Source organism: Salvelinus alpinus, chromosome 17 (genome assembly GCF_045679555.1).
Source record: "Salvelinus alpinus chromosome 17, SLU_Salpinus.1, whole genome shotgun sequence".
In the NCBI taxonomy this organism is placed as follows: domain Eukaryota; kingdom Metazoa; phylum Chordata; class Actinopteri; order Salmoniformes; family Salmonidae; genus Salvelinus; species Salvelinus alpinus.
In genome coordinates this window covers 18,012,734-18,040,518 of record NC_092102.1, presented here as the reverse complement: position 1 = coordinate 18,040,518, position 27,785 = coordinate 18,012,734, and the positions used below count along the sequence as shown (strand labels likewise).

The window sequence follows — 27,785 nt, the reverse complement described above, 5'->3', positions numbered from 1 at the left end:
TTCAAGGGTTTTTCTTATCTTTAATATTTCTACATTGTACAATAATAGTGAAGACATCAAAACTATGAAATAACACATATGGAATCATGTAGTAACCAAAAAAAAAGCGATAAACAAATCAAATATATTTTATATTCTTCAAAGTAGCCACCCTTTGCCTTAAGTTCTCAGCGTCCACAACCACAAGGCCCTCCAGCGGGTGGTGAAGACTCCCACCCATCCAGGACATCTACTCGAAACGGTGCCCGAGGACAGCATCATCAAGGACCCCTCAAACCCCAGCCACGAGCTGTTCACTCCCTTACCGTCGGGCAGACATTATCGGAACATGAGGCCTGATCCCAACAAGCTCTGAGACAGTTTCTATCTACAAGCCATCAGACTGCTGAACACTTGAACTGGACTGACCACCTGCTCTGATTCTCCATACCTTAGCACACATGCACTCACACAGGCTTGCTGCTACCAGAAGTGTATTTACTATAGCTAATAATGCACAATTTAAGCACCCCAATGCACGTGTACATATTGGACCACACATTGTGCCTTCCTGTATTATACTTATGCAAAAGTGTTTATTATATTCTACTGCCTTTGACTTTATGTTTGTGATCTTATCTTTTATTATTTCTTGTTGTTGTTGCATTGTCAAGAAGGAACCTGTAAGTAAGCATTTTATTGTAGACTATGAGATTGTTTGTATTGAAAAGCGCTATATAAAATAAATATATTATTATTCTCTTGGATTCAAGAATCACAAAGGATTATTTGTGTTGCAGGACTCTGAATCCACAATGGTGTGATTTGGAATATAAATGAAAACCATCCACCATTACAGATTGATTTTTATGTATTGTGGACCACAGTTCGGGAAACACTGTTTGGCGTCAGAGTCAGATGTTGAGGATTTGGTCTGTGTATGGTATGTACACAGACCAAATCCTCAACATCTGACTCACAGACTCCATCTATTGGACACTTACCATTATATCCTTCAACTTCTACTGTGTGAAGTATTCAAATGTAATAGAGACATAAGCAGTACTATATTTATATCTAGGTGTGAATTCTTTCCCCAAGAAGCTCTCTCCTCTAGTGCAGCCAAATGTGCATGGCTTCCAGCCAAGATACTCCAATGATAGATTCTAACGTTTGCATTAGATTCGGGCAATAGACAACTGAGCTAAAAATGACAATTGACTAAGGCTACAGACATAGTCAGCCAGTCAACTCTACAGTATCTCATTAAATTGAATGAATGCAACGGTAACCTTCAAATAAAAAAAACTGTGTAGAAAGACAACCAGAACAGAGCATTACACAATTACATTTGGACATCACAACATTCAGCTATAGTACATTAATACCCATTCACTGAACACCCATTCACCTAAAACTAAATCCCTCAAGATGAAAACAACATATTATAAACAATAGATGTTCTGACTAAAAGTAAAGGTCGTCAAATCAAATCAAATGTATTTATAAAGCCCTTTTTACATCAGCAGAAAGTGGTTATACAGAAACCCAGCCTAAAACTCCAAACAGCAAGAAATGCAGAAGCACGGTGGCTAGGAAAAACTTCCTAGATAGGCAGGAACATAGAAAGAAACCTAGAGAGGAACCAGCCTCTGCGAGGTAGGCCAGTCCTCTTCTAGCTGTGCCGGGTGGAGATTATAAGAGTACATGGCCATTAAGGCCAAATCGTTGTTCAAATGTTCATAGATGACCAGCAGGGTCAAATAATAATCACAGTGGTTATAGAGGGTGCAGTACCGATTCATATTTTGCAAAGCGCTTCAAGGAAAACCATTGGTTTTTACTGATTACAATGTTTTTGATTGTCACAAAGATGTTGCAATCTTGTAAGAGCAAACATTGAGTGTAAAAACAAGAAAAGAAAGAACATTTTAAAAGAACAAACATACAATTCCAATCTTGGTCCTTTTGTTCACATATCCAAATAAACATTGATAGAGGATCTTTTTTTTAATGGCACATGAAGAGACAAATATTTCCTGAGAGTGTCGTCATGCCTGGATTGGTCTCTGGCAGGGCAGGACTTGAAAGTAGAGAAGTTTGCGTAGAAAGTTAAAGGAACCAGGCATCTGTTTGTAGAGGCCTTTGGCTGAGTTTTGTGAAACTTCATTGTTTACCTGACCACAAACAAAAACATTGATAGCTTCATAAGAGAATATCCTTACTGCCGTTCAAAATAAAAATACAGCTTTATAATACACATTTTTTTTAAAACAAAAAATTAACTGTATTGCCAATTTTTTAAACAATATTAAAAACAACAAACTCACCATCATTAACATGGTGACCAGGTCATTAGCGGCAGCATTGTCTTCTAAGACGTTATCCAGTGTTTCTACATACCAGGAGCCAGCTTGTGTATCTCTCCAGGAGACGTAACCTGTTCAAGTCACACAGACAAACAGCCATCAGGGCGACAGGCATACTAGTGACACTTTCTTGCGATTGATCACCACAAATAAGTATTGTATTTGAGAGCAACACCCCCCCCCCCCCACCCCCACACACACCTGGGAAGGTGGAGTAGGACACCAGTATGTCACTAGGTGTGGGCAGTGTGGCCCTAGCGTCTGGCTCATCAGACGGAGTGCTCAGAGAGTCACTGCTGGAGGACATGGGCATGGCGTCCGTCTGGTCATCTGTTCCTCCAATACAAGGCCTATCCTCGTCAGGAGTCACCTCAAAGCCTGTGTCTCTCTCACCTGCCAGACCACAATGCATAGAACATTATACAAGCTATTTAAATGTATTATCTTTATTAGAGATATAGATCATGAACGTAATAGACATAGTAACATCCCATCTACAGTACCAGTCAAAAGTTGACAGAGCTACTCCTTCCAGAGTTTCTTTAATTTTTACTATTTTCTACATTGTACAATAATAGTGAAGACATCAAAACTATGAAATACCACATATGGAATCATGTAGTATGTGTGTGTTTAAAGTTAATTTGTGGAATTTCTTTCCTTCTTAATGCCTTTGAGCCAATCAGTTTGAGCCAACAGAAAATAGCCCTATTTGGTAAAAGACCAAGTCCATATTATGGCAAGAACAGCTCAAATAAGCAAAGAGAAATGCCATGAAGGTCAGTCAATCCAGGAAAATGTCAAGAACTTTCAATGTTTCTTCAACTGCAGTCCCAAAACCATCAAGCATTATGATGAGACTGGCTCTCATGAGGACCGCCACAGGAAAGGAAGACCCAGAGTTAAGTATAAGTTTATAAGGTCTTTGTGAGACGCAGAGTAGGTGAACGGATGATCTCTGCATGTGTGGTTTGCACCTTTAAGCATGGAGGAGGTGGTGTGGGGGTGATTTGCTGGTGACACTGTCAGTGTAAGGGCTATTTGACCAAGAAGGAGAGTGATTGAGTGCTGCGTCAGATGACCTGGCCTCCACAATCACCCGACCTCAACCCAACTGAGATGGTTTGGGATGAGTTGGACCGCAGATTGAAGGAAAAGAAGCCAACAAGTGCTCAGCATATGTGGGAACTCCTTCAAGACTGTTGGAAAAGAATTTCAAGTGAAATTGTTGAGAGAATGTCAAAAGTGGTTGAGAGAATGTCAAAATGTCAACAGTGTGCAAAGCTCTCATCAAGGCAAAGGGTGGCTACTTTGAAGAATCTCAAATATAAAATATATTTAGATTTGTTTAAGACTTTTTGGTTACTACATGATTCCATATGTGTTATTTCATAGTTTTGATGTCTTTACAATGTAGAAAATAGTACAAATAAAGAAAAACCCTTGAATGAGCAGGCATGTCCAAACTTTTGACTGGTACTGTACATATTAGTATCCTAGCCTGGACTCCAGCAGTTCTAGGTTTCTCGAACGTGAATCCGGGGTGGTGACTGGCAGAGAGAGATTTCCTCCACTGTTGGAGATGTAACCCAGTGTACAGACTAGTATTACAACACATTTATAACACTATTGTTACAGTGCTGCATAAGCAGTACTAAGTGATCACTAAGCATAAGAAACGCCTACAGCGAAGTTGTCTTACCTCCCCCACAGGCCTGGATGAAGAAGAGCTTGGGCTTGCCCTGTAGGGATGGGCAGTTCTGACCATTGAGGTAGTTTGTGATGAGCTGAACTGGGACATTGGGCCCATCCACTCCATGCACTGCACCAGGGAAGCGATTGTGACTTACCTAAAACAATATGCAATGAAATAACATTATTCATCTCCTGAAAGAAACCTTTCTACTTTCTATGCATTTGTAAAAGGATATGAGTCTCTTACCTCCGTCCCATGTGATAACATGATCACCACACAACAATCATATTGTGAATGATCCTTCTTGGACAAAGCTGATAGCTCCTGCCTTATTTGCTGAAATATAGTTATTACTGTAAGCATTAGATCATTAGGCCAGTATCTAAGTTAATCATGAATAGATATAAAGGAGAGTAGCTGAGGAAATCCTCACATTCTGTTTCAGGTTTCTCTTGACAAGGACAATAAAGTTAAGGGATTGAAATCTTCTCTCCAGTTTGTCGCAGTCTATGTTGGACCCTGTGCGGTTATTCAGCTCTGACTGAGGCTCAAAATCGACATTGTTTATGATCAGGCAGTGTCCACAGGGGCTGGCATCCATCTTATAACTCTGAGAGAACATGAAAGAAAAGCATGCATTGATTCCACAGTATATCCAAACTATAAAATTAGGGAACTGGTTAGACTCAAATTTAGACTTGTTATAATCTTGACGAGGCAAGATACAGTATGTGGATTTATATAGCATAATATGTGAAGTTAAATTCAACAGAAGTGAGACACAACAACTCCGCTGGAGAGTACTGTTGATAACCACAATGGGGAACGGATGCTACATTTGGCCTATAGTACATAGAGCCAAAAGGCAAGATAACTTACCTGAATACTGTCACGTCTAACTCTTCCTGTTGCCCTGGGTTTTCCAAACTCCCTTTCAGGGGCTGTAATAAACATCACCACTTTTATACTTGAATATTCAGAGACATATGTCAAAGTACTTACAGAATTTTTTTATGATCACATACATAAACTGGGAGTGGTAGGCGTAGGCAAAGGCCTAACTGGTTGACTTGGATAGACAGGGGTAATAGGCAAAGGCCTAACTGGTTGACTTGGATAGACAGGAGTTACCACAGTGTCCATATGAGAGTCTGTCAAAATAGAGCAAAATCCAAAGCAAATATGAACATTTCAGTAGTATGGACCGACATTGCAATGAATCACAGATTATATTTAACCACATAGGCATACTTACAAACTGGCAAAGGCCTAACAACTGTCCGGACATGGACAGGCAGAGGTAGAGGCTGGCTCTGTGGTTCCCCCGCCAACAGGAGATCTGGCAGGCTATGCTGCCCTTTCTCACGAAGGCACTCTATTAAAGCTGGGAAGGCCCGACTCCCTCGAGTCTCCAGGTCTCGAACCAACTGTCTGGCTTGGTCTCGTCTGGTTCCTGATCTCTGAAATTGAGGAACAAGGCATGGGCTTGTGAGAACTGAAAGCAGCATATGATACTTGGTTAGAATTCCAGACTTCGCTGTGTGCAAAAGCATGGGAATGAGGATAGCCTAATCATGATGATGTCTATCATGAATCGGGATTCTTGCAAGACAGACAATAATTGTCAAGAAGAATAGCGTCACACCTTACCTTTATCTCGTCGATCATGTCTTGAGTAAAGATTCCTTTTGACAGAAGTCCATCATACATATCTGATGGGTTCAGGTCTCTCACAAGATTGACCCTATTGCGTTGGAGAATCCTTTTGTGTCTCTCCTCCATTCTGTAGGCTTATATGAGGCATGAAACAGGAACTCTGCAATGATTATGTGGCAGAGAAGAGAAATGACCAAACCAGTGCCACTGCCATAAGTGTTCCTAAAAATGTATTTACATGGTTGTTACAAAGACAATCCCAGTACTACGAAATATTAATGAGCAATACAAACAGCAAACAGGCAGAGAAGACAAAGATCACTTTATTGTCCAATTGTACACAAGGTTAAAAGGAAATTCGACTTCCGCGTAATCCCAACCGTTCCGAAAGACACACAAACATAAGTTAGAGAGGTTAGAGCAGAGGGTAGCCATACTGTGGGGCCCGTGGATCAGTTGTGGGGTTTAACGGCCTTGCTTAAGGGCACAATGGCAGGAGATGGGATCTAGGATGTCTATAATGCGGGTGCAAACTCACTTCTCACTTATTTATTCCCCGGCAGACCCAGGATTCGAACTGGCTGCTTCGCGAAAAATTGTGAAAATGTACCTGCCTAAGACATTCAGAGTCGCTAACTACCTTTATCGCCTATTGACGATAGTATCTTCTAGCCAAAGTCGTTTTGTTAAGAGCCCCAACGCTCGTTCTGAATGTTAAAATGCATCGCTTGCAGGATGGTTTTGGAAACATAAGAAAAGCATCTTTAAATTAAAAAAATTGAATAACTAAAAATTAAAGAAGAAAAAAAAAGAAGCTTTCTAGGGTTAGGGTTCCCACATGGCCAAATGTCCATGTTACAGCGCTTGTTCATGGAAAACAGACGGAAGACAGAGACAGAGGCATACCTGTGCAAATAGCTATCGAGTCTCCAAACACCTATGTGTAAATGGAAGACGTTCACTACAATGTTGTCACTGAAAAATACTGTGTTAAAACCAGTTTATACAGTGTGAGTGTGCTAGTAAGTTTATATTTTGCATTTGTGAAATGTTATATTTTGATGCGATTTGAAAGTAGAGGGTTTTATGTTTCTAGAACAAGTACCGCAATTGAGAATCGATTCATGTTTAGATGGAGTATTTGGCTGTTTTGGTTGTCAGAGCCAAATCGCCTCTAAACTGAACATGTAAGGTCCTTGGACTAAGGAATAACGTTAGGTCCTTTAGTCCATTATTGGACTAGTATTATACCTGCCTTTCCATAACCATCTAAATATGGTATTATGGACATAGAAATATCATTAATTCAAATGTTATGATTATAGACACATTAATGGGTCCAACACATACTTTGAGCAAAATTTTAGCAGTTGTTTCTCAATTAAACTCGTTAGAAAAGTCAATTTAAACGTTCTGTACCATTCGCAAACAGGCTAGCTAGCTACATAATGAAACGACATTGACCAGGGCTAAAGTAATGTTACACGGACGTCTTGAGTTTCAAAATACAGTATATGTATACATACTTAACTGTATACATGTAGTATACAGTTGTAAATTAGAATACAAATAACACACTGAATATAATGACAAACAGTGGTGATACATATATATTTACCTGCTCCGTGTCATCTCCTCACAGACTGAAATCTTCCTTTCTATTTCACTACCGACTTCCTTGTTTACATCACACATCTTCGTGATTGATGGATTGTAATAGACTCCAATTCCCACAATGCTTTTCGGTGTATCTGATCCCTCCTTCACACTGGATGCAGTCCCAGTAGGTTATCATTTACGGAGGAGAGATAACGTTAGAGAGCTCGGATGATGCTTCAAATCACACATTTTTCATGCTTTTCATTCGCAGAAAAGCAGTGACAGATACATTTTAGATGAATGTGACAGAAGAACAGTTGATCCATCCAGATTCTTGAGGTGCGTGTATGTTTTTCAACAAGCTAGCCTGGATAGCTAGCGAGCTCTCTATTATAAATTGATTGCATAGCAATGTAATGCATGTGTTCTGTTTTAAATCTTCACATGTGGCAATTATAATGCCATTGCCTGCTAAATGCTGTGTTTAGATGGTTATTTTTGTCTGTGTATATTTTCCCTTTGGCATTCAAATTTTCCTTTTACCGATACAGACTCATGCTTAACCTTAGCTAGACATCCCATCAGGCAGATATGTTCTATCTGACTGTCTTTGTTGGTGCTTTCCAGACAAAAACACATGGCAAGAAGAACAAGGATGTTTTTGACATTTCCTGGTATAGTGGTTGTCTGTCTGCATCTTCTGGGTGGCTCAATGGAGACAGCCAATGAAGTAGACCCATACAAGATTCTTGGAGTGACCAAAAGTGCAAGTCAAGCTGAAATCAAGAAAGTGTACAAGCGCCTAGTTAGGGAATGGTAAGAACATCTTTAACTGACCCCTTCTCTTCTGGGTGTCAGGACTCAGTGGATATATTTAGCATTAAGATGATTTACCCTGTTTACAAAAATACATGGCCAGTGATGCATGGTCCTTTATTTCTGTAAGGCATCCGGACAAAAACAAAAATGAAGGCGCTGAAGATATGTTCATCAAGATTACCAAATCTTATGAGGTAAGAGAGTATCCAATATTTGCCAACATTAAAACCTCAGCAGTTTACTGTAAATGCATTATTCAGAAGGGAAGGCTCCACCCTCTGGTAACCATATGCATCTGCTTTCTACCCAAACTCTAAGATATTATCCAATGAGGAGAAGAGAACCAACTATGACCGGTATGGCCAGACTGATGACACCCAGCCGTATGGTCATGGTCACTATGGTCACCGCCACGACCACTTCTACTTCGACGAGTCCTTCTTCCACTTCCCATTCAACAATAAGGGCAACCGGGAGTTTGCCGACAGCAAGTACGCTCTGCACTTCAACCAGTATGTGAATGACGTGGTGCCTGACAGCTATAAGAGACCGTACCTGATCAAAATCACATCCGACTGGTGTTTCAGCTGTATCCACATTGAACCGGTCTGGAAAGAGGTTGTGTTGGAGCTGGAAGCCTTGGGTAGGAAAATTATGAAATGCATTACACAAATGAAAATGACTCAGCGCCTTCACCTTCCACATGACAGTGTGTTACATTTACATTACATGCTAGTCATTTAGCAGACACTCTTATCCCGAGCGATATACAATCAGTGCATTCAACTAGTAGGTAAAATAACCATACGGAGTCTAAGGTTTGGCTGATTGTGTTCAACTGGTGTGTTATGTCTTAGGTGTGGGGATTGGTGTGGTGGACGTTGGTTATGAGAGACGTCTGGCCAATCACCTCGGTGCTCACCGCACCCCGTCCATACTGGGGGTCATCAACGGGAAAGTGACCTTCTTCCACTACGCTGTGGTGAAGGAGCACCTGAGGCAGTTTGTGGAGGACCTGCTCCCTCAGAGACTGGTTGAGAAGGTAAAATTACATGTTTTTGGCAGATTTGTTTTCTGACTCACCATTGTTTGCATCTCAGCAATTATGTTTACAAAAAATAAACTGTTTCAGGTTACAGACAGAAACGACTTTCAATTCCTGAACAGCTGGCATGAGCAGAACAAGCCGCACGTGCTTCTGTTTGACCAAGTGCCTGTAGTTCCACTCTTGTACAAGGTAAGCCATTGTCTAGATCAGGCCTGGGCAATTCCAGTCCTCAGGGTCCTGATTGGTGTCACACTTCTCCCCCATCCTTAGCAAACATCTGATTTAAACTAATTGCCTTTTTAACTGAAGATCATGATTAGTTGATTATTGGAGTCAGGTGTGTTAGCTGGGGCTGGGGCAAAAGGGTGACACCAATCAGGCCCCTGAAGACGGGAGTTGCCCTGGTCTAGATTAGTCAGTCTGGCATCAGTTTTAACCACCACTGAGAGCGCTGTTCTGACTAACTATTATTTACTTCCTTCCGGAGCATAGACCATTGACAGCAGCTTTCTAATACTTGCTTACAGTTGAGTTTTTGCTCTTATATTTTTTAGCTGACTGCTTTCGCCTATAAGGATTATGTTCAGTTTGGATACGTGGACCAGGGCCTGTCAGAGACTGCGAACCTACTGAAGCAGTTCAACATCAACACCTACGCCCCCACCATGCTGGTCTTTAAGGAGAGTACAGACAAGCCTGCAGACATTATACAGGTAGATACTAGACGGTTTACTACACTCGACTACTGTGGATCCTCTTACTTTTCCACCAGACAGTTTGATTGAATAATTAAATAGCATTTGAATACCTGAGAAGTATCTGAGGTATTACTGACATACTATCTGTATTACTGACATACTATCTGTATTACTGACATATTATCTGTATTACTGACATATTATCTGTATTACTGACATATTATCTGTATTACTGACATATCATTGATTATATTTAGAGATGCTGTGTTTGTTGTTAATTAAGCTGATTAGAGACATGGCATTTCATGTCATTGATACCTATGTGTCGTTGTTCTCCTCTAGGCTAAAGGGATGAAAAAACAAATCGTCGATGAATTTATAACAAACAACAAGTTTCTCCTCGTCCCTCGACTGGTGAACCAGAAACTGTTTGATGAACTTTGCCCTGTGAAGCAGTTCCACCGACGCAGGAAGTAAGCTTATGCTTTTTATTTCCTTTTTGGCTGAAGTCTATGTCTATTTTTAAACATATCGTTTATGAACAGCCAGTTTACATGATTTCACTTTTGCATCATATTCCCAAACATCTGTCTTTTAGGTACTGTGTTCTACTGATCACTGGTGATGAGGAGTCCTATACCATAGGAAACCAGGCCTTCCTCACATTTGCCTCTACCAACACTCTGGAGGTGGTGAGGTTTGCCTACGTCTACCAAAGACTGCAACAATCACTGTGTGATATTCTGCTGAAGACTAAGGACAGCACACCTCCACCACCACAGGTAAGTGTATGCTAACATAGCTGTAGTGGAGACTGTAGAGTGCCATATTAAATATGAACTTTGTTAATGTGATCTCCTTGGATGCATCTTAATATGGACTGCAATTCGGTTTTTGAGAGCTTATGGTAGAAGTGTCTGTATAATGAGCTACAGCCACTCATCCTCTCTTTCTGTTATAATGTATCACAAGGTAAAATCACCTTTCCCCAATACTATAAGCTCATGTGGATGTGTGTGTCTGCCTGGGTGTGCTTGCTCGGCAGGTGTTCATCTTGGAGCGTCGTAACCCAGCAGGGAAGGTCCTGTACAAGGAGGTGGCGGGTGGTTGGAATGGTACTGATGAGGATAAACAACGTCTGTTGGATGAGCTGGAGAGGCTGCAGAAAGACCCCTCCATCCTCAACTACGACGCCATGCTGCCGGAGCTCAACAATGAGTTTGCCTCTGTAAATTGAGTTCCACAGTATTATCCTCATTAGAAAGGCTGGCCTACTTAAGTCTCGGCAGAGCAAGGGTAATGATGTAGTAATTAGTACTGTGTCCAGAGATAAGGTATTTGATCAAATGTTATTTTATGGCATTCCAAATCTGCAATGGTTTTTAATATAATGGATAATACAGTATAATTATAGGCAGTAAATGTATATATATTTTCCAGATGTTTCTTATTCGATGGATCTATACAGCATATGATTACATTTCTGAAATCCTTGATGATATTCTTCATAATAATTGGTAAGTTATCTTTTATTCAAAATTGTAGGTATGTATTTGGGAGCGGACAACATAAGGAGAAAAGAACATAATCAATGTCTGTAATATGTTTCTGCAGGCGTGAGATGATGCCCCTCCTGTCGTTGATATTCTCTGCCTTATTCATCTTGTTTGGCACTGTGGTGGTTCAGGCCTTCAGGTAAAATGGAGGAACAGTGTGATTCTGCTATTCTACTACTTGTTTAGGCTTACCGTTCTGCTTTGTGGGATTTCAGTGACTCTAGTGAAGATGGCAAATCCAAACCAAAGGCAAAAGAAGGAACTAAGGCAGAAAATGGGTCACCGGGTAGCAGCAGCACCTCAAGGCAAGACAGCATTTTTAATTTTAAGCTATATTGAAAATATTCAAGCTGTGACTGAAATATGATGTTTTGGTTGAACTATCTGACATATTTTAGGGATTATATTTCTCCTTTCGCTTTCAATAAATGAAAAGGAGTGATTCAGTGGTTCTGCTTTTTATTTAAATTTTATAGTCGCCCACCGAAGAAGAACTTTGTGGAGGTGACGGAGCTGACAGACATCACATACACCAGTAACCTGGTGAAGCTGAGACCAGGCCATATGAACGTGGTACTGGTGCTCACTGATGCCACCAAGAACGTCTTACTCAGCAAGTTCGCCAAAGAAGTCTACTCTTTCACCGGGTGAGGGCAGGATATGATCCCACATGGTCTGGTGCTTGAGGTGAAATAGACATACATTGAATGATGTATTTTATATGCTTATAACATGAATATTTATAGGCGAGTGGTATGGTGAACACAACTGCCGTTTTTATAGTCACATTATAAATGCTTATACATGTTTAAAAGGTTACCAACATATCATGTCTTCTCCTCTTGCCACTACAGGAGCCTGACTCTGCACTTTTCCTTCCTGAATGTGGACAAGCACAGTGCATGGATGGAAACACTGTTGGAGTTTGCCCAGGACGCCATGCAGATAGACACCGAAGAGGATGACTGTGCCCGCCACAAGATAGACTACACGGGCTATGTGCTGGCACTCAACGGCCATAAGAAGTACCTCTGCCTCTTCAAGCCTGTCTACACCGGGGAGGAAGGTGGGTCCTCTGAGGAGGAAGGGCCCGGGGGCGCTACTGGGGGAGGGAAGAGGTCTAGGTCCGGGTCCAGGGACGACCACCCACCACGCAGGTCTACGCCCAGGTCCCGCTCCACCGCCACACTGCAGATCCACCACAAACTGGACCGCCTGGGGCTGTGGATGGAGAGGCTTATGGAGGGAACTCTGCCCCGGTACTACATTCCTGGCTGGCCGGGCCTGGACAAGATCACAGGCCCCAAATAGAAATCGTGTCAATTACTGTACGTTGTGAAAAAATATCCCCAAAAAGATATGCTTGGAAGTCTGAGATGCATTGCATGCACACATCCCAAGTCAGGATACAGGCCTAAATGGACACGTACCTAAGCTATCTGTGTTTAAAAGCCAAGACGACACCGAGGTATCCTCATGGCTGTGTTCAGGGGGAGGAGGCTACTGTATGTTTTGAGTGATTGCACTAGGACATGGTTTGAAGAAATTACTTTCAATAGTGAGGTTGGCTTGGCTCATTGCGACAACTGTATTACATTTATCTGCCATCATGTTCTGCTGGAGTTCTGCTGCCTTTTTTGCACTTGAAATATTTATTTGTTACGGAAGTACTTCTTAAAGTAGGTTCAGTAAAAGAGGGAGGGTACAGAATATAGTGGATCTCAAAGCAACAACCATTGAACAATTCCTAGATTGCTTTCCCTTTCGGATCCCTTCCTCTGCATGCTGTCATTAGAACTAAGTAGCTAACTAATATCTGCTGCTGTTACAACCTCTAGATGAGCTAACTGAATCACTGTGGTCATAAGTAGACTCATGCCTTTTCATAACCGTCAACCATTATTATTCAAATATCTAATCTATCAGATTGTGCTTTAATATTAGCTTCACTGTCCCAATGGTGATTGGTCAGTACTGTGAATAGAGATGCATGTCTCTACTAGATCTATTTTCTTCACCATTTTGACCTCACTCTAAAAAATATGTTTTATTCTTGTGCAATATATACTGTAACTACAATGCCTTCCATTTATCCTTGGCTGCTAATATTTCATGTTCATTCTTATTCATGTAGAAATAGGCTATTTAAAAAAAGTCTATAACGTTATACTTTAGGCTTTTGTTACATGACCAAGCTTTTTGCATTAGTCTATTTCCCTTTATTTTTTACGGGAAAGAAAAGAGAAACCCGCACACTGCTCTTGCTAGTATCACTGTTCTTTATTAGGCTTTACGTATCGTCCTCTTGGCCTTGGTCAGAGCTTTTTTAGTTTTACAACAGAACTTGGCCAGTGGCTTCATGTAGCAATGATCTAGTATACAGTGGCTTGTGAAAATATTCACCCCCCTTGGCATTTTTCCTATTTTCTTGCCTTACAACCTGGAATTAAAATAGATTTTTTGGGGGGCATTGTATCATTTGATTTACAAGCCTACCACTTTGAAGATGCAAAATATATTTTATTGTGAAGCAAACAAGAAATAAGAAAAAACAACAACTTGAGCATGCATAACTATTCACCCCCCCAAAGTCAATACTTTGTAGAGGCACCTTTTGCAGCAATTACAGCTGCAAGTCTTTTGGGGTATGTCTCTATAAGCTTGGCACATCTAGCCACTGGGATTTTTGCCCATTCTTCAAGGCAAAACTGCTCCAGCTCCTTCAAGTTGGATTGGTTCCGCTGGTGTACAGCAATCTTTAAGTCACACAACAAATTCTCAATTGGATTGAGCTCTGGGCTTTGACTAGGCCATTCCATGGCATTTAAATGTTTCCCCTTAAACCACTCGAGTGTTGCTTTAGCAGTATACTTAGGGTCATTGTCCTGCTGGAAGGTGAACCTCCGTCCCAGTCTCAAATTTCTGGAAGACTGAAACAGGTTTCCCTCAAGAATTTCCCTGTATTTAGCGCCATCCATCATTCCTTCAATTCTGACCAGTTTCCAAGTCCCTGCCGATGGAAAAACATCCCCACAGCATGATGCTGCCACCACCATGCTTCACTGTGGGGATGGTGTTCTCAAGGTGATGAGAGGTGTTGGGTTTGCGCCAGACATAGCGTTTTCCTTGATGGCCAAAAAGCTACATTTTTGTCTCATCTTACCAGAGTACCTTCTTCCATATGTTTGGGGAGTCTCCCACATGCCTTTTGGCGAACACTAAATGTGTTTGATTATTTTTTTCTTTAAGCAATGCTTTTTTCTGGCTACTCTTCCGTAAAGCCCAGCTCTGTGGAGTGTACGGCTTAAAGTGGTCCCATGGACAGATACTCCAATCTCCGTTGTGGAGCTTTGCAGCTCCTTCAGGGTTATCTTTGTTCTCTTTGTTGCCTCTCTGATTAATGCCCTCCTTGTCTGGTCCGTGAGTTTGGTGGGCGGGCCTCTTTTGGCAGGTTTGTTGTGGTGCCATATTCTTTCCATTTTTTAATAATGGATTTAATGGTGCTCCGTGGGATGTTCAAAGTTTCTGATTTTTTTTTATAACCCAACCCTGATCTGTACTTCTCCACAACTTTGTCCCTGACCTGTTTGGAGAGCTCATTGGTCTTCACGGTGCTGCTTGCTTGGTGGTGTTGCAGACTCTGGGGCCTTTCAGAACAGGTGACAGATCATGTGACAGATCATGTGCCACTTAGATTGCACACAGGTGGACTTTATTTAACTAATTATGTGACTTCTGAAGGTAATTGGCTGCACCAGATCTTATTTAGGGGCTTCATAGCAAAGGGGGTGAATACATATGCACACACCACTTTTCCATTTATTTATTTAAAAAAATATATATTTTTGAAACAAGCCTTTTTTTCTTTTTTTTTTACTTCACCAATTTGGACTATTTTGTGTATGTCCATTACATGAAATCCAATTTAAAATACATTTTAATTACAGGTAGTAATGCAACAAAATAGGAAAAACGCCAAGGGGGATGAATACTTTTGCAAGGCACTGTGTGTTGGAGAATGGACAACATTTCATGCGACATTATCTGATCTATTTTGAAATAAAAAACTAAACTTGATTGTGCTTAACCCAAATTAATTTACAAACAAACTAATATTGTTGTCATGACAATAGTTTAGTTGGATTTGGAAATGCTGTACATGTTCTACCACATCATCTGTACATATTAATATACTGTAATAAATCAAATATTTGTTTTTACATGGATTTATTATAATGTGGTCATATCAATACTGTTGTTTGTTAAATTTTAAACATGTTTTTGTTACAGAATTACTATAGTACAATGTTGACTAAATAAATTAATCTGATGTTTCACATGTCTCAAAGGTTCTGCTACAGTGCATATCCTCTTGCTGTGTGTAATAAATGCTTTACGTTCATAGGTTGCCAAGACAAATTATATTAATTTGTATTTCTCAGCTGTATCAGTATCCTTGTTTGGCATGATATGGTCACACCGAGTGATTATTTTACCTTTGATTGTATTGTTGTTTGTACCTCAGGCGGCTGAAGAAATTCAGCTTGGCCCCCCCAAGCCACGGACTAACTCTGCTTCTGTCCAACAGATGGAGACAGCACAGGTGCGTCAGAGCTAGAAGCCTAAGTGTTGTTGCCCATTAGTTTACTCCAATTAGGGGAGATGTGGTAGGGTAAGGGGAAAATAATAATGGAAAATATATTTTAAAAATAATATATTTAAAATAATATTTATACAAAATATATGGGGGATTACATATTATGCAGACAATTACATTGATAGAAGCCACAATCTATTTGCAATATTAAAGCTGATTCACCTCGTTATAAAGTAAACCACTGGACACTTTCTGTTTCACACTATTTAAATACTGTATTCCCGTGACAGCTCATTCTAATATTTATACTACTGTACATTGTTACACCCTGATCTGTTTCACCTGTCTTTGTGATTGTCTCCACCCCCCTCAAGCTGTCGCCCATCTTCTCCATTATTCCCAGTGTATTTTTACCTGTGTTCTCTGTATGTTGCCAGTTCGTTTTGTTTCTTGAAAGCTACCAGCATTTGTTTGCCTGCCCCTGTACTAGAAATAAACTTGTTTCTTCGACACTGTCTGCATCTGGGTTATACCTGAAACCTGATAGTACGAACTGGCCATGACTGACCCAGCAGACTTGGACCAACTCCGCAACGCCCTCTCCTCCCAAGGAGCCACCATTGGAAGGCACAAGGAGTTGCTTCGTGGACTTATGGAAGGGTTCCAGACCTTGGCCGAACGCCATGACTGAGCGTTTAACACATTGCTGGAGCAATTCCGTGGGTTGTCTGTTAGACAGCCTACCACAATGGTGATCTCCCAGCCTACCCCAGTGTCCCGAGAACCCCGCTTACCTATTCCGGAGTGCTACGCTGGAGATTCCGGAACCTGCTGGGCTTTTCTCTCCCAGTGCTCCCTCATTTACGAGCTGCAGCCTTCTTCTTTCCCCTCGGACGGCTCGATGATAGCGTACATCATAACGCTGATGTCCGGGAGGGCACTCGCCTGGACCACTGCGGTGGGAGCAACAATCCGCCGTCTGCCTCAGTCTGTAGGAGTTCGTGGAGGAGGTTTGGAAGGTGTTTGATTCTCCGTTGTCCGGTAGAAAGGCTTCTCTTTCTGGAGAAGGACAAAACCCTTCGCTCGTGCATCGACTACCGGGGTCTCCACGACATCACGGTATCCGCTATCCGCTACCTCTCAACTCCTCGGCCTTCGAGCCGCTTCAGGGGGCCACTGTGTTCTCCAAGCCGGACCTACGGAACATCTACCACCTGGTGCGGATACGGGAAGGGGACGAGTGGAAAACTGCCTTCAACACAGCCAGTGTTCACTACGAGTATCTGGTCATGCCATTTGGCCTTACCAGTGCTGTGTTCCAGGCTCTGGTTAATGATGTTCTCCTCGACATGTTGAACCGGTTCATCTTCGTCTACCTCGATGACATCCTCGTCTTCTCCCGCTCCATCCAAGAACACGTGCTCCATGTCCGACAGGTTCGCCAACACCTCCTGGAAAACCAGCTTTTTGTAAAAGCAGAGAAGTGCGAATTCCATCGCTCCACCATCCCCTTTCTGGGTTACATCATCGCTGCAGGGAGTGTACAGATGGATCACGGGAAAGTGAGAGCGGTGGTGGATTGGCCCCAGCCTACATCCAGAGTACAGCTGCAACGTTTCCTGGGATTCGCCAACTTTTATCGACGCTTTATCTGGGGCTACAGCACCCTGTCTTTCCCCCTGTCTGCACTCACCTCTCCCAAGGCTCCGTTCACGTGCTCCCCAGCTGCTGACCGGGCGTTTCGGGATCTCAAACACCGCTTCACCACAGCTCCCATCTTGGTTCATCCTGACCCGTCCCGCCAGTTCGTGGTAGAGGCCGATGCTTCGGATGCTGGAGTGGGGGCTGCTCTCTCCCAGCGGTCTGCCCTGGACCTCAAGTTACATCCCTGTGCCTTCTTCTCCCACCGCCTCAACGCCATGGAGAGGAACTACAATGTGGGGAATCGTGAGTTCACTTGGTGAAGATGGCATTGGAGGAGTGAAGGCACTGGCTGGAGGGGGTGGAACATCCTTTCATTGTGTGGACCGACCACAAGAACCTGGAACATCTCTGCTCTGCCAAGGCCAAGCACCTCAATTCTAGGCAAGCTAGGTCAGCCCTACTGTTCACCAGGTTCTACTTCTCCCTTCCATACCGCCCAATTACAAGAATATCAAGAATGTCAAGAATGCCGCTATAGTCCCACGGCTACTACCCTGGAACCTGAGACCATCCTTCCCACCTCGTGCCTAGCGACGGCACACAGCTGGGGGATAGGGAAGCAGGTTCGTGAGGCGCACCGTTCCCAGCCGAACCCCGGATGTTTGTTCCTGACGCGGTCCGCTCCTTGGTCCTGGTCCGCTCCTCCAGGCTTGCCTGCCACCCGGGCTCTCGTCGGACACTGGATTTTGTGCGACAATGCTTTTGGTGGCCTACCATGGTTCCTGACGTCTCCGCATTCGTCACCGCTTGCAAGGTCTGTGCACAGAACAAGACTCCTCGCCAAGCTCAGGCTGGTCTCTTCCAACCTCTGCCTGTCCCTCACCATCCCTGGTCTCACATCTCCCTGGACTTTGTCACGGGTATCCCCCCGTCTGATGGCAACATCGCTATCCTGACTGTAGTGGATCGGTTTTCCATAGCCGCCCACTTCATTCCTCTCCCCAAGCTACCCTCTGCCAAAGAGACGGCCCAGCTCATGGTGGAGCACTTCCGGATCCATGGACTGCCAGTAGACATGGTCTCCGACCGGGGTCCTCAGTTCTCTCGTCCCGGTTCTGGAAGGTGTTCTGCACCCTCATTGGGTCATCGGCCAGCCTGTCCTCCGGGTTCCATCCCCAGTCCAACGGCCAGTCGAAGTGAGCCAACCAGGACCTAGAAACTACTCTGCGCTGCCTGGTCTCCGCAAACCCCACCACCTGGAGCCAGCAGCTTGTGTGGGTCAAATACGCCAGCAACACCCTTCCCTGTTCTTCCACGGGCCTATCACCCTTTGAGTGTTCCCTGGGGTATCAGACCCGCTCTTCCCTGAACAAGAAGAAGAGGTCGGCATACCTTTGGCCCAGATGTTTGTCCGCCGCTGTCATCGTACCTGGAGGAGAGCCCGAACGGCCCTCCTCAAGACCACCTCCAGGTATCGACGACAAGCGGATTGTCACCGGACCCCGGCTCCCCTGTATCGTTTCGGGCAGAAGGTATGACTGTCCACCCGGGATCTGTCTGTCCGGAAACTCTCCCCCCGGTTTATCGTCCCTTTTCCCATCTCCAAGGTCATTAGCCCCTTTGCTGTTTGTCTTCTGTTGCCCCGTACCCTCTGTATACATCCCACCTTCCATGTGTCAAGAGGGAACCCCATGTCTCACAGCCCGTTGTCTCCTGTTTCCATCTTCCCCATTATCCCCAGTGTATTTATACCTGTGTTCTCTATTTGTCTGTTGCCAGTTCGTTTTCTTTCATGAAACCTACCAGCGTTTGTTCCCCTGCTCTTGTCTGTTCTTGCTCCTGTTTTCTAGTCCTTCTCGGTTTTGACCGTTCTGCCTGCCCTGACCCTGAGCCTGCCTGCTGTTCTATACCTTTCCCCACCTCACTGGATTACTGACCCCTGCCTGCCCTGGCCCTAAGCCTGCCTGCCGTTCTATACCTTTCCCCACCTCACTGGATTACTGACCCTGCCTGCCCTGACCCTGAGACTGACCCTGAGACTGTGTTGCCAAAATGATTTATGTTTTGGAATGTTTTTGTTCTGCACAGGCCTCTTTCTTTTCACCCTGTTAATTAGGTTGGTAGTGTAACTACAATTCTGTTTTTCAATGCTGTTTTCTCCTATCACAGCCATTAAACTGTATATGTTTTAAGGTCACTATTTGCCTCATGGTGAAATGCCTGAGCTGGTTTCTTCCTCTCCGGCAACTGAGTTAGGAAGGACAACTGTATCTTTGTAGTGACTGGGTGTATTGATTTTCCATCCAAAGTTTTTAATTAATAACTTCATCATGCTCAAAGCAATATTCAATGTGTGCTTTTTATTTTATGTTTACACATCTATGTCACATTGTATAAATGATTGGAGACAGGCGCAGGGATATGTAATAGGGGTTTTTAATACTCCACCCAAAAATACAACATGCCATGAAAGACACGGGGACGAAGCCCAAAACAAACACATATGCAAAAACACAGGGATGTAACCCAAACAAAAGAGTGAACTTAAACCTCTAATAAATACATGGGACGTGACCCGTAATAACAAATACACAATACACTCGGCACAAAAGCCGAATCCACAAAGCACAGCTACTCACAAGACCAACGGACATGGGAACAATAACTGACAAAACAATGGTGAACAGAGGACACATATATACATTTACTAATCAGGGGGAATGGGAATCAGGTGTGCATAATGGAACAGTTAGGTGACACCTAGAGGCCGGTGACGTAGGCCTCCGGAGCTGGTGCACGGAATGAGCAGCAGTACCGGGGGAATCCGTGACAATCTAACAATAGGTGCCCTTCTTTGCGAGGCATTGGAAAACCTAACTTTTCTTTGTGGTTGAATCTGTGTTTGAAATTCACTGCTCGACTGAGGGACCTTACAGATAATTGTATGTGTGGTATAGAGATGAGGTAGTTATTCAAAAATCATTTTAAAACACTATTATTGCACACAGAGTGAGTTCATGCAACCTATTATGTGACTTGTTAAGTACATTTTCACTCCTGAACTTATTTAGGCTTCCCATAACAAAGGGGTTGAATACTTATTGACTCAAGACATCTCAGCTATGAATTCTTTATTAATTTGTAAAAATGACTAAAAACAGAATTCCACTATGACATTATGGGGCATTGTGTGGAGGGCAATGATAAAACAAAATCTCAATTGAATCAATTTTAAAGTCAGGCAAATGTGGAAGAGGTCAAGGGGTGTGAATACTTTCTGAAGGACCTGTATTTTTAACTATTGTTAATGTTTGTGTCGCCCTAGGTGAGAAAGACCACTGCACACAAAAGTGTGTACCTGTCCTCGGCTCCACTCGTAGGCTTCAGGTGAGTAGCGTGTTCCACACAGCTCTATCTGGACAACCCTCTTGCAGTCCAGCAGGCCCTTCTCACAACGTCTGAAGGGGGTCCCGGGCCAATCTTGGGCATCCACATGGATGAGACCCACAGGGCCGTGTCTGACAAACACAGGACACAAATGTACTGTTTCACAGAAATAGATTCAGCCTAGTCCTGCATTAAAAAAATTGTGCTCATCAGAGATTCTCCATTGAAAGCGTTTCTTAGTCCAGGACTAGGCTTAATCTTTGTCCGGGAAACCGGCCCTGAAAGTATTCTAGTTGTTCTGGCATATGAAAAATGCAAGCTTACTAGTACAATACTTATTTCTCAGCAACTGCTTGGAGAATACGGTATGCTATGGTGTGATCACCACCTGTTTAAAATAAGTAGCCTATACAGTTAAACGTTACAACAAATGGATCTTGAGTGCTTCGTGTCAAAACATTATAACAGTAACCTTTGTCCTGCAACTGTCAGGAAGGTTCATTCGACATTAGCCTAAATGTGTGACGAGGAGAAGGACGAAGCAGGTGTTGTTTTGAGGCACATCTGAAAGGTAAACTGAACACTGCTGAACTGCAGTTAGTAGGCCTTTGCTATAATGTCCAAAATCACTTTCCTCACATCTCAGATTGCATAGTGCAGAAAGGGGGGCTCCTCCTCACCAATAGTAAGGTGGATAAAGCCCGTGGCCAGGATTGTACGGTAGGCCTCATACACGTTGACGTCCCCAATATCAGCCACCATCAGAGACTCATAGGGGACTGCCCAGGTGCCACTTTTGTAGGCCCTCAACATGGCAGACCCTGCTCTGATCTGACGATGGCTAAATCTGTAAAGGACCATGCATTGTCCTACTTTTATATAACATTGATTGTAACAAGCACAATTTGTTAGACACAACTGAGAAAGTCACAGATGCATAAATATCATACCCCCCCCCAAAAAATGCTAACATCCCCTGTTATTGTAATTGTGAGAGGTTAGCATGTCTTGGGGGTATGATATGTGTGTAACTCTCCCTCATCATTATTCACGATTCATTCAGAATTATCCGTAACCATGGTAGCATCCACATTTAATGTGAAAGTGTTTAGAAACATATTCTATTCTTATTTACAATAAAAGTTACTCCAAAATGGCACAATATATTATTTACCATTAATTTCTATTGGGTACAAAATAATCTGAAACCAGCAAAACAAACAGCAAATGCATCCAACAAGTTGTAGAGTTACAAGCTTGATGTAGTCATTGCGCGCTATGAATATGGGATCAAATACTGAACTTTTTACTTCTTTAATACACAAGTGAATTTGTCCCAATACTTTTGCTCCCCTAAAATGGGGGGACTATGTACAAAAAGTGCTGTAATTTCAAAATGATATGCATGAAAATACCCTCAAATTAAAGCTGACAGTCTTTAACCTTACAGTCATTGTATCATTTCAAAACCAATGTGCTGGAGTACAGAGCCAAAACAACCAAAAATGTGTCACTGTCCCAATACTTTTGGAGCGCACTGTATTTGTTTCCTGAAAGCTCTACACACATGGGTGGAAATGGGGAGAGAAACTATTTTGACATTATTATTATTATTTTCCTTTTTAAGGTGAATTCAATGATTTTATATTGGTGGGTTCCCACAACTTCACAGAGTGACTTTTCTATTCCATTTCCACCACAATCGGAGGTCTTCCAGGTCCACGTTCCACATGAAGCTCCTCTGTACTGTAGCTCTGCCTCTTCCAAGCTCCCACTGGGCCTGCAGCCTCTCAGGAGCACCATGGCAGACTGGCACAGCAGCCAATCAGCTAACGTCTTCATACCAGCGCTGTCCTGATTGGCCAGGGCCCGCCTTCCCCAGAGGCTGAGATGCAGCATGTTGGCAGCCACTCTGGCACTGGGGCACTGCAGAGAAACAACAATATGAGCATAATATGAGTCTTGGATTCAGGGTATATCTCTGATACCTCTGATAATGTAACGGCTTTGCATACTAAGCACCAAACCCTTATTGACTGAACGGAATACTGAAGTCATCTTTAATACACCCTTCAATGAAGTAAAGGTTTGAAAATCCTAGTTAGACTCCTGCCTTATTGGGGTTCTTTCGCATGAGCAGCCTGACCACTATTTAAAAAACAAAATCTTAATTTATCTAGGCAAGTCAGTTAAGAACAAATTCTTATTTACAATGACAGCCTACCAGGGAACAGTGGGTTAACTGACTTGTTCAGGGGCAGAACAACAGATTTTTACCTTGTCAGCTCAGGGATTTGATCTAGCAACCTTTCGGTTACTGACCCAATGCTCTAACCACTAGGCTACCTGCCGCCCCGAGCTGCATGTCAGCACACACACACTGGCAGGTAGGGCAGGGAGCTGCTTCTCCTGGAAACTCCTGCTAGCCAGGCCCCCTGCTCCATAGAACAGGTTGGCCTGGCCAAATATCTCATAGGAAATGGCACTGACAGCCCTGGCATCTGCCTTCCTGTAATTGATTACCACTCCCTGGCTTAGAACTGCAGTGGCCACCTTTGGAGAGAGCAAAGATGAAAAGATGTTCAGCAACTCCTGGTAGAACAATCGAAGTTTGCTTCAAAAATGGATAGATAAAAAGGGTTTATAGAAGGTATGGCTGAACCCATTTAGTCACCTGGTCGATTGTTTGGTCGATAGGCTGTTGGTCGACTGAAATGTTTTTAGTCGAGCAGTCGCAAATATACAGTATGTTTTTGTTTTTTGATGGCACACGGACACCTGTCTGATTCACGCCTGTCTCAGTGGACTAATCCATTGCGGAGGCCACGGGGATGGCACACTAGTATCACCAGTAGTACATTTACCGTTCTAATCTACAATGTCTGTTTGGGTACTAGAGTTTCTGTTAATGCATTCAATATATTATTATTACAGTATTTTACCATTCTCATTGTCAGAGTGGACACTGTGTTTGCAGACTTTACAACCTAGGCTACGCTTGTGAGGAATGCCTTTTGGTTTATTTAATTCCATTTACGAGTTTGTTTGTAGCGCTCCTGTCAATGTTGGGAAGTGCACCTGATTGTGCATAGAATTAGGCCTAGGCTAACTGGCCTTCACGCAAATGTAGGCCTATAAATGTGCCCATTTGGGGATTTGATTGAGAAATATGAAGTCATTTTGTCTTCACCTCAAACAGCAGGTAAACAAAGTCTGGTTTTACATATATTGAGAATGACAACAGTTCTTCAACGTTTCTCTTTCGATAACACCTCGCGTGAAAGGGGAGGGGGTATGTCTTGCTCTGATCCGGTGGAAACGCCATAAAATAGGCCTACCTGATTTCTTCTTATCATTTGCACAAATAGTTTATAGCTGTGTCTGCCTGGAGCTCACTGGCACAGGAAACTCGGAGGGCCAAGAATATTTTATACAATGTTGCAAGTTTGCTAGTGCCAGCTTCAGGCCGGACCAAGTTGATAGTTGATACAATGTTTCACGGTCCTTGCAGACATGCCATGCGTAGCCATTGTGATTTATACGATATTAATATTATAAAATGTTTGTATTTTACCCCCTTTTCTCTCCACAATTTCGATCTTGTCTCATCGGTGCAACTCCCTAATGCGCTCGGGAGGCAAAGGTCGAGTCATGCGTCCTCCGAAACGTGACCTGCCAAACCACGCCTCTTAACGTCCTCTTAACACAGAAGCCACCCGCACCAATGTGTCGGAGGAAACACCGTACAACGGGAAACCAAAGTCAGCTTTTAGTCGCCCAGCCTGCCACAAGGAGTCGCTAGAACGCGATGGAACAAGGACATCCCGGCCGGCCAAACCCTCCCCTAACCCGAACGACGCTGGGCCAATTGTGCGCCGCCTCACCGGTCTCTTGGTCACGCCCGGCTGTTACACAGCCTGGGATCGAACCCAGTTCTGTAGTGACGCCTTAAGCACTACGATGCAGTGCCTTAGACCGCTGCACCACTAGGGAGGTCCCTCTGGCTCCCTTTTGAGTCATTTGTTTGTCTTAATTATTTGATCACAGTGTGCTTAAAGCATAAGACAAGCTCAATAGCCTACATATAGTTGATTTTAATAAAACACATAGGGTGTGTCTATATAAGGAAAAATGCACCTTTTAAAATTTCAACCAATCGATTGGTCAAAAGAACAGATGTATCTCGGTCGACCAAGATTTTTTTTTGTCGGGCACATCCCAAATAGAAGGGCTTGTTGTTTTGAATGTGCAGGTTGTGTTATTGTATTTCTCTGAGGATGATTACCTTAGGTGCCATCAGGCAGGAGTTGCCATATTTGTTCACCCATATAGAGTTGAAGGGCAGCTGTAGACTGGAGTCTTTCTGATCCAAGCAGCAGCCAAAGTCAGTGATAACCAGCTGGGGGTAGCCATCTGCACAATAAAGATATTAAATAACAATATGATTACTCAATGTTGGTTGAAATGAAGAAGAGGTCCAGCAGCTGCAGCAACATCAGAGAGCCCTCTCTCCTGCTGGGCACGTTCACCTCCAGGTACTGACGCAGGGTGTACGGGTAACTATGGAAACAGGGGGAGGAGAGGTTAGAACAGTATACTCTGGGGTGGGTGAATATAGAGTTGGACGTATCTGGACATAATACATAATGGGCCGGTTTCCCGGACACAGATTAAGCCTGATCCTGGACTAAAAAATCAAATGCTTTTTAGTCCAAAAGATGGCTTCATCTGGGGCTGGGAAACAGACCCCAAGACATTGAGATAACAGACAGATAAATGGAGGAGAATGATCCTTAATTCTTCATGACCAGGAGCAGAGTACGGTTAGAATTAGAATAGAATTGTCCAAAACCCGTTCGAGCTAAGATGAATCCACCCAAATATGCTATTGTGTACACTGTACACTGTTATCCATCACTCTCCCATAATTGTAGTCAGTACTCACCGTTTCCAGCAGTGGGCAGCAGACACACACCTACTTGGGCCGGATGAGTGTGGCTCCACTCCACTCCATGAGTGTGGCTCAACTCTTGGATACCACAACAATGGTATCCAAGAGTTAATCTGACGCCGGAAAAGTAGATAAAGGGCCTCATTTCCAAAATCCTGAAGTATCCCTTTAAAAATACTTCTTTAAAACCTCTACAGGATCGGTGTGCCCCCCAAGGGACGGTTGAGCTAACATAGGATAAAATGATTAGCATGAGGTTGTAAGTAATTTAAAAAAATCCCAGGACATAGACATATTTGATATGGGCAGAAAGCTTAAATTCTTGTTAATCTAACTGCATTGTCCAATTTACAGTAGCTGTTACAGTGAAATAATACCATGCTATTGTTTGAGGAGAGTGCACAATTATGAACTTGAAAATGTATTAATAAACCAATTATGCACATTTGGGCAGTCTTGGTACAACATGTACAAACATCATTGGATCAGTCATTGGATCAGTCTAAAACTTTGCACATGCACTGCTGCCATCTAGTGGCCAACAACTAAATTGCGCCTGGGCTGGATAATACATTATGGCCTTTCTCTTGCATTTCAAAGATGATGGTACAAAAAAAAAATATGCATGTTTTTTCTTTGTATTATCTTTTACCAGACCTAATGTGTTATATTATCCTACATTAATTTACACCTACATTAATTTGCACCATTGAGAGCATCCTGACCGGTTGCATTACCGCCTGCAATGGCAACTGATCGGAAGGCGCAGAGGCCAAGCTTCCTGACATCCTGGACCTATATACTAGGCGGTGTCAGAGGAAGTCCCAAACATTTGTCAAAGACTCCAGTCACCCAATTCATAGACTGTTCTCTCTGCTACCGCACGGCAAGCGGTACCAGAGCGCAAAGTTTAGGACCAAAAGGCTCCTTAACACCTTTTACCCCAAGCCATAAGACTGCTGAACAATTAAACTAATCAAATGGCCACCCGAAGTATTTACATTTTTACACTGCTGCTACTTGCTGTTTATTATCTATGCATAGTCACAAATTACCTTGATTAACCTGTACCCCGCACATTGACTCGGTACCGGTATCCCCTGTATATAGCCTGGTTATTGTTATGTAGATTTCTTGTGTTACCTATTGATTGATTAGATTTTTTAAACTTTAGTTTATTTAGTAAATATTTTATTAACTCTATTTCTTGAACTGCATTGTTGGTTAAGGGCTTGTAAGTAATATTTCACGGTAAGGTCTACACCTGTTGTATTTTGCGCATGTGACAAATACAATTTGATTTGATTTCACTGTACTGTTTTACACCTGCTGTATGTTGTGCATGTGACAACAAAACGTTGAAACTAACAATGTTAGTCTGATCATGTAAGTTGTTGTGTTGTACACTGTTCAATGGAAATGGACTACAGGGACTTCAAAGGTCATAAGAAACTTTTCTAAAAGACCTGACACCCTTGTTGATGATGATAAGATGGCACATACAAAGGTTATTCAGGGCTGGACACAGCTCTTTTTGCATTAGATTTGTTTGCAGACTACAGCCTGCACACAAACAGTCACACTCACGCACACAGAAGTATTTACCTTTCAGAGTACTCTATTTGCTATTTGTACTCTGCTCAAAAAAATGGAGTTGATCAGGCTGTTGATTGTGGCCTGTGGAACATTGTCCCACTCCTCTTCAATGGCTGTGCGAAGTTGCTGGAAGTTGGAAACTGGAAAACGCTGTCATACACGTCGACCCAGAGCATCCCAAACATGCTCA

At 42.9% G+C, this 27,785-nt stretch overlaps 2 protein-coding genes across 3 annotated transcripts; one reads left to right on the top strand and one right to left on the bottom strand.

Annotated features, from left to right (window-relative positions):
• On the bottom strand, positions 1–7,422 carry LOC139542361 (caspase-9-like). 2 transcript variants are annotated; one of them, XM_071347683.1, is made up of 11 exons: positions 7,319–7,422; positions 5,695–5,860; positions 5,300–5,504; positions 5,070–5,195; positions 4,924–4,985; positions 4,478–4,654; positions 4,291–4,380; positions 4,051–4,198; positions 2,550–2,741; positions 2,310–2,419; positions 1–2,156 (listed from the first exon to the last, which is right to left on the bottom strand). In XM_071347683.1, exons 2-11 carry the CDS (start codon positions 5,824–5,826, stop codon positions 2,031–2,033), a joined length of 1,368 nt encoding a protein of 455 aa, XP_071203784.1. In that variant the 5' UTR covers positions 5,827–5,860; positions 7,319–7,422; the 3' UTR covers positions 1–2,030. The 2 variants fall into 2 exon arrangements, with proteins under 2 accessions (XP_071203784.1, XP_071203785.1); XM_071347684.1 differs by lacking the exon at positions 7,319–7,422 and having other exon boundaries at positions 5,695–5,881.
• A 33-nt stretch (positions 7,423–7,455) lies between these two features.
• Positions 7,456–15,646, top strand: LOC139542360 (dnaJ homolog subfamily C member 16-like). Its single transcript, XM_071347682.1, has 15 exons — positions 7,456–7,638; positions 7,927–8,115; positions 8,246–8,312; positions 8,437–8,761; positions 8,976–9,160; positions 9,251–9,355; positions 9,721–9,879; positions 10,207–10,337; positions 10,463–10,646; positions 10,910–11,092; positions 11,305–11,381; positions 11,479–11,559; positions 11,636–11,725; positions 11,897–12,067; positions 12,275–15,646. Exons 2-15 carry the CDS (start codon positions 7,937–7,939, stop codon positions 12,729–12,731), a joined length of 2,394 nt encoding a protein of 797 aa, XP_071203783.1. The 5' UTR covers positions 7,456–7,638; positions 7,927–7,936; the 3' UTR covers positions 12,732–15,646.
• The last annotated feature ends 12,139 nt before the right edge of the window (positions 15,647–27,785 follow it).

Excerpts from the sequence above, each read along its gene's own strand:
- LOC139542361 (XM_071347683.1), bottom strand. The coding sequence starts at position 5,826 with ATGGAGGAGAGACACAAAAGGATTCTCCAACGCAATAGGGTCAATCTT. Across the intron at positions 5,196-5,299 it reads TGTTAGGCCTTTGCCAGTTT|ACTCTCATATGGACACTGTG; the intron begins GTAAGTATGCCT and ends CTATTTTGACAG. Across the intron at positions 4,655-4,923 it reads TTAGACGTGACAGTATTCAG|AGTTATAAGATGGATGCCAG; the intron begins GTAAGTTATCTT and ends ATGTTCTCTCAG.
- LOC139542360 (XM_071347682.1), top strand. The coding sequence starts at position 7,937 with ATGGCAAGAAGAACAAGGATGTTTTTGACATTTCCTGGTATAGTGGTT. Across the intron at positions 8,762-8,975 it reads GTTGGAGCTGGAAGCCTTGG|GTGTGGGGATTGGTGTGGTG; the intron begins GTAGGAAAATTA and ends GTTATGTCTTAG. Across the intron at positions 12,068-12,274 it reads GAAGTCTACTCTTTCACCGG|GAGCCTGACTCTGCACTTTT; the intron begins GTGAGGGCAGGA and ends TTGCCACTACAG.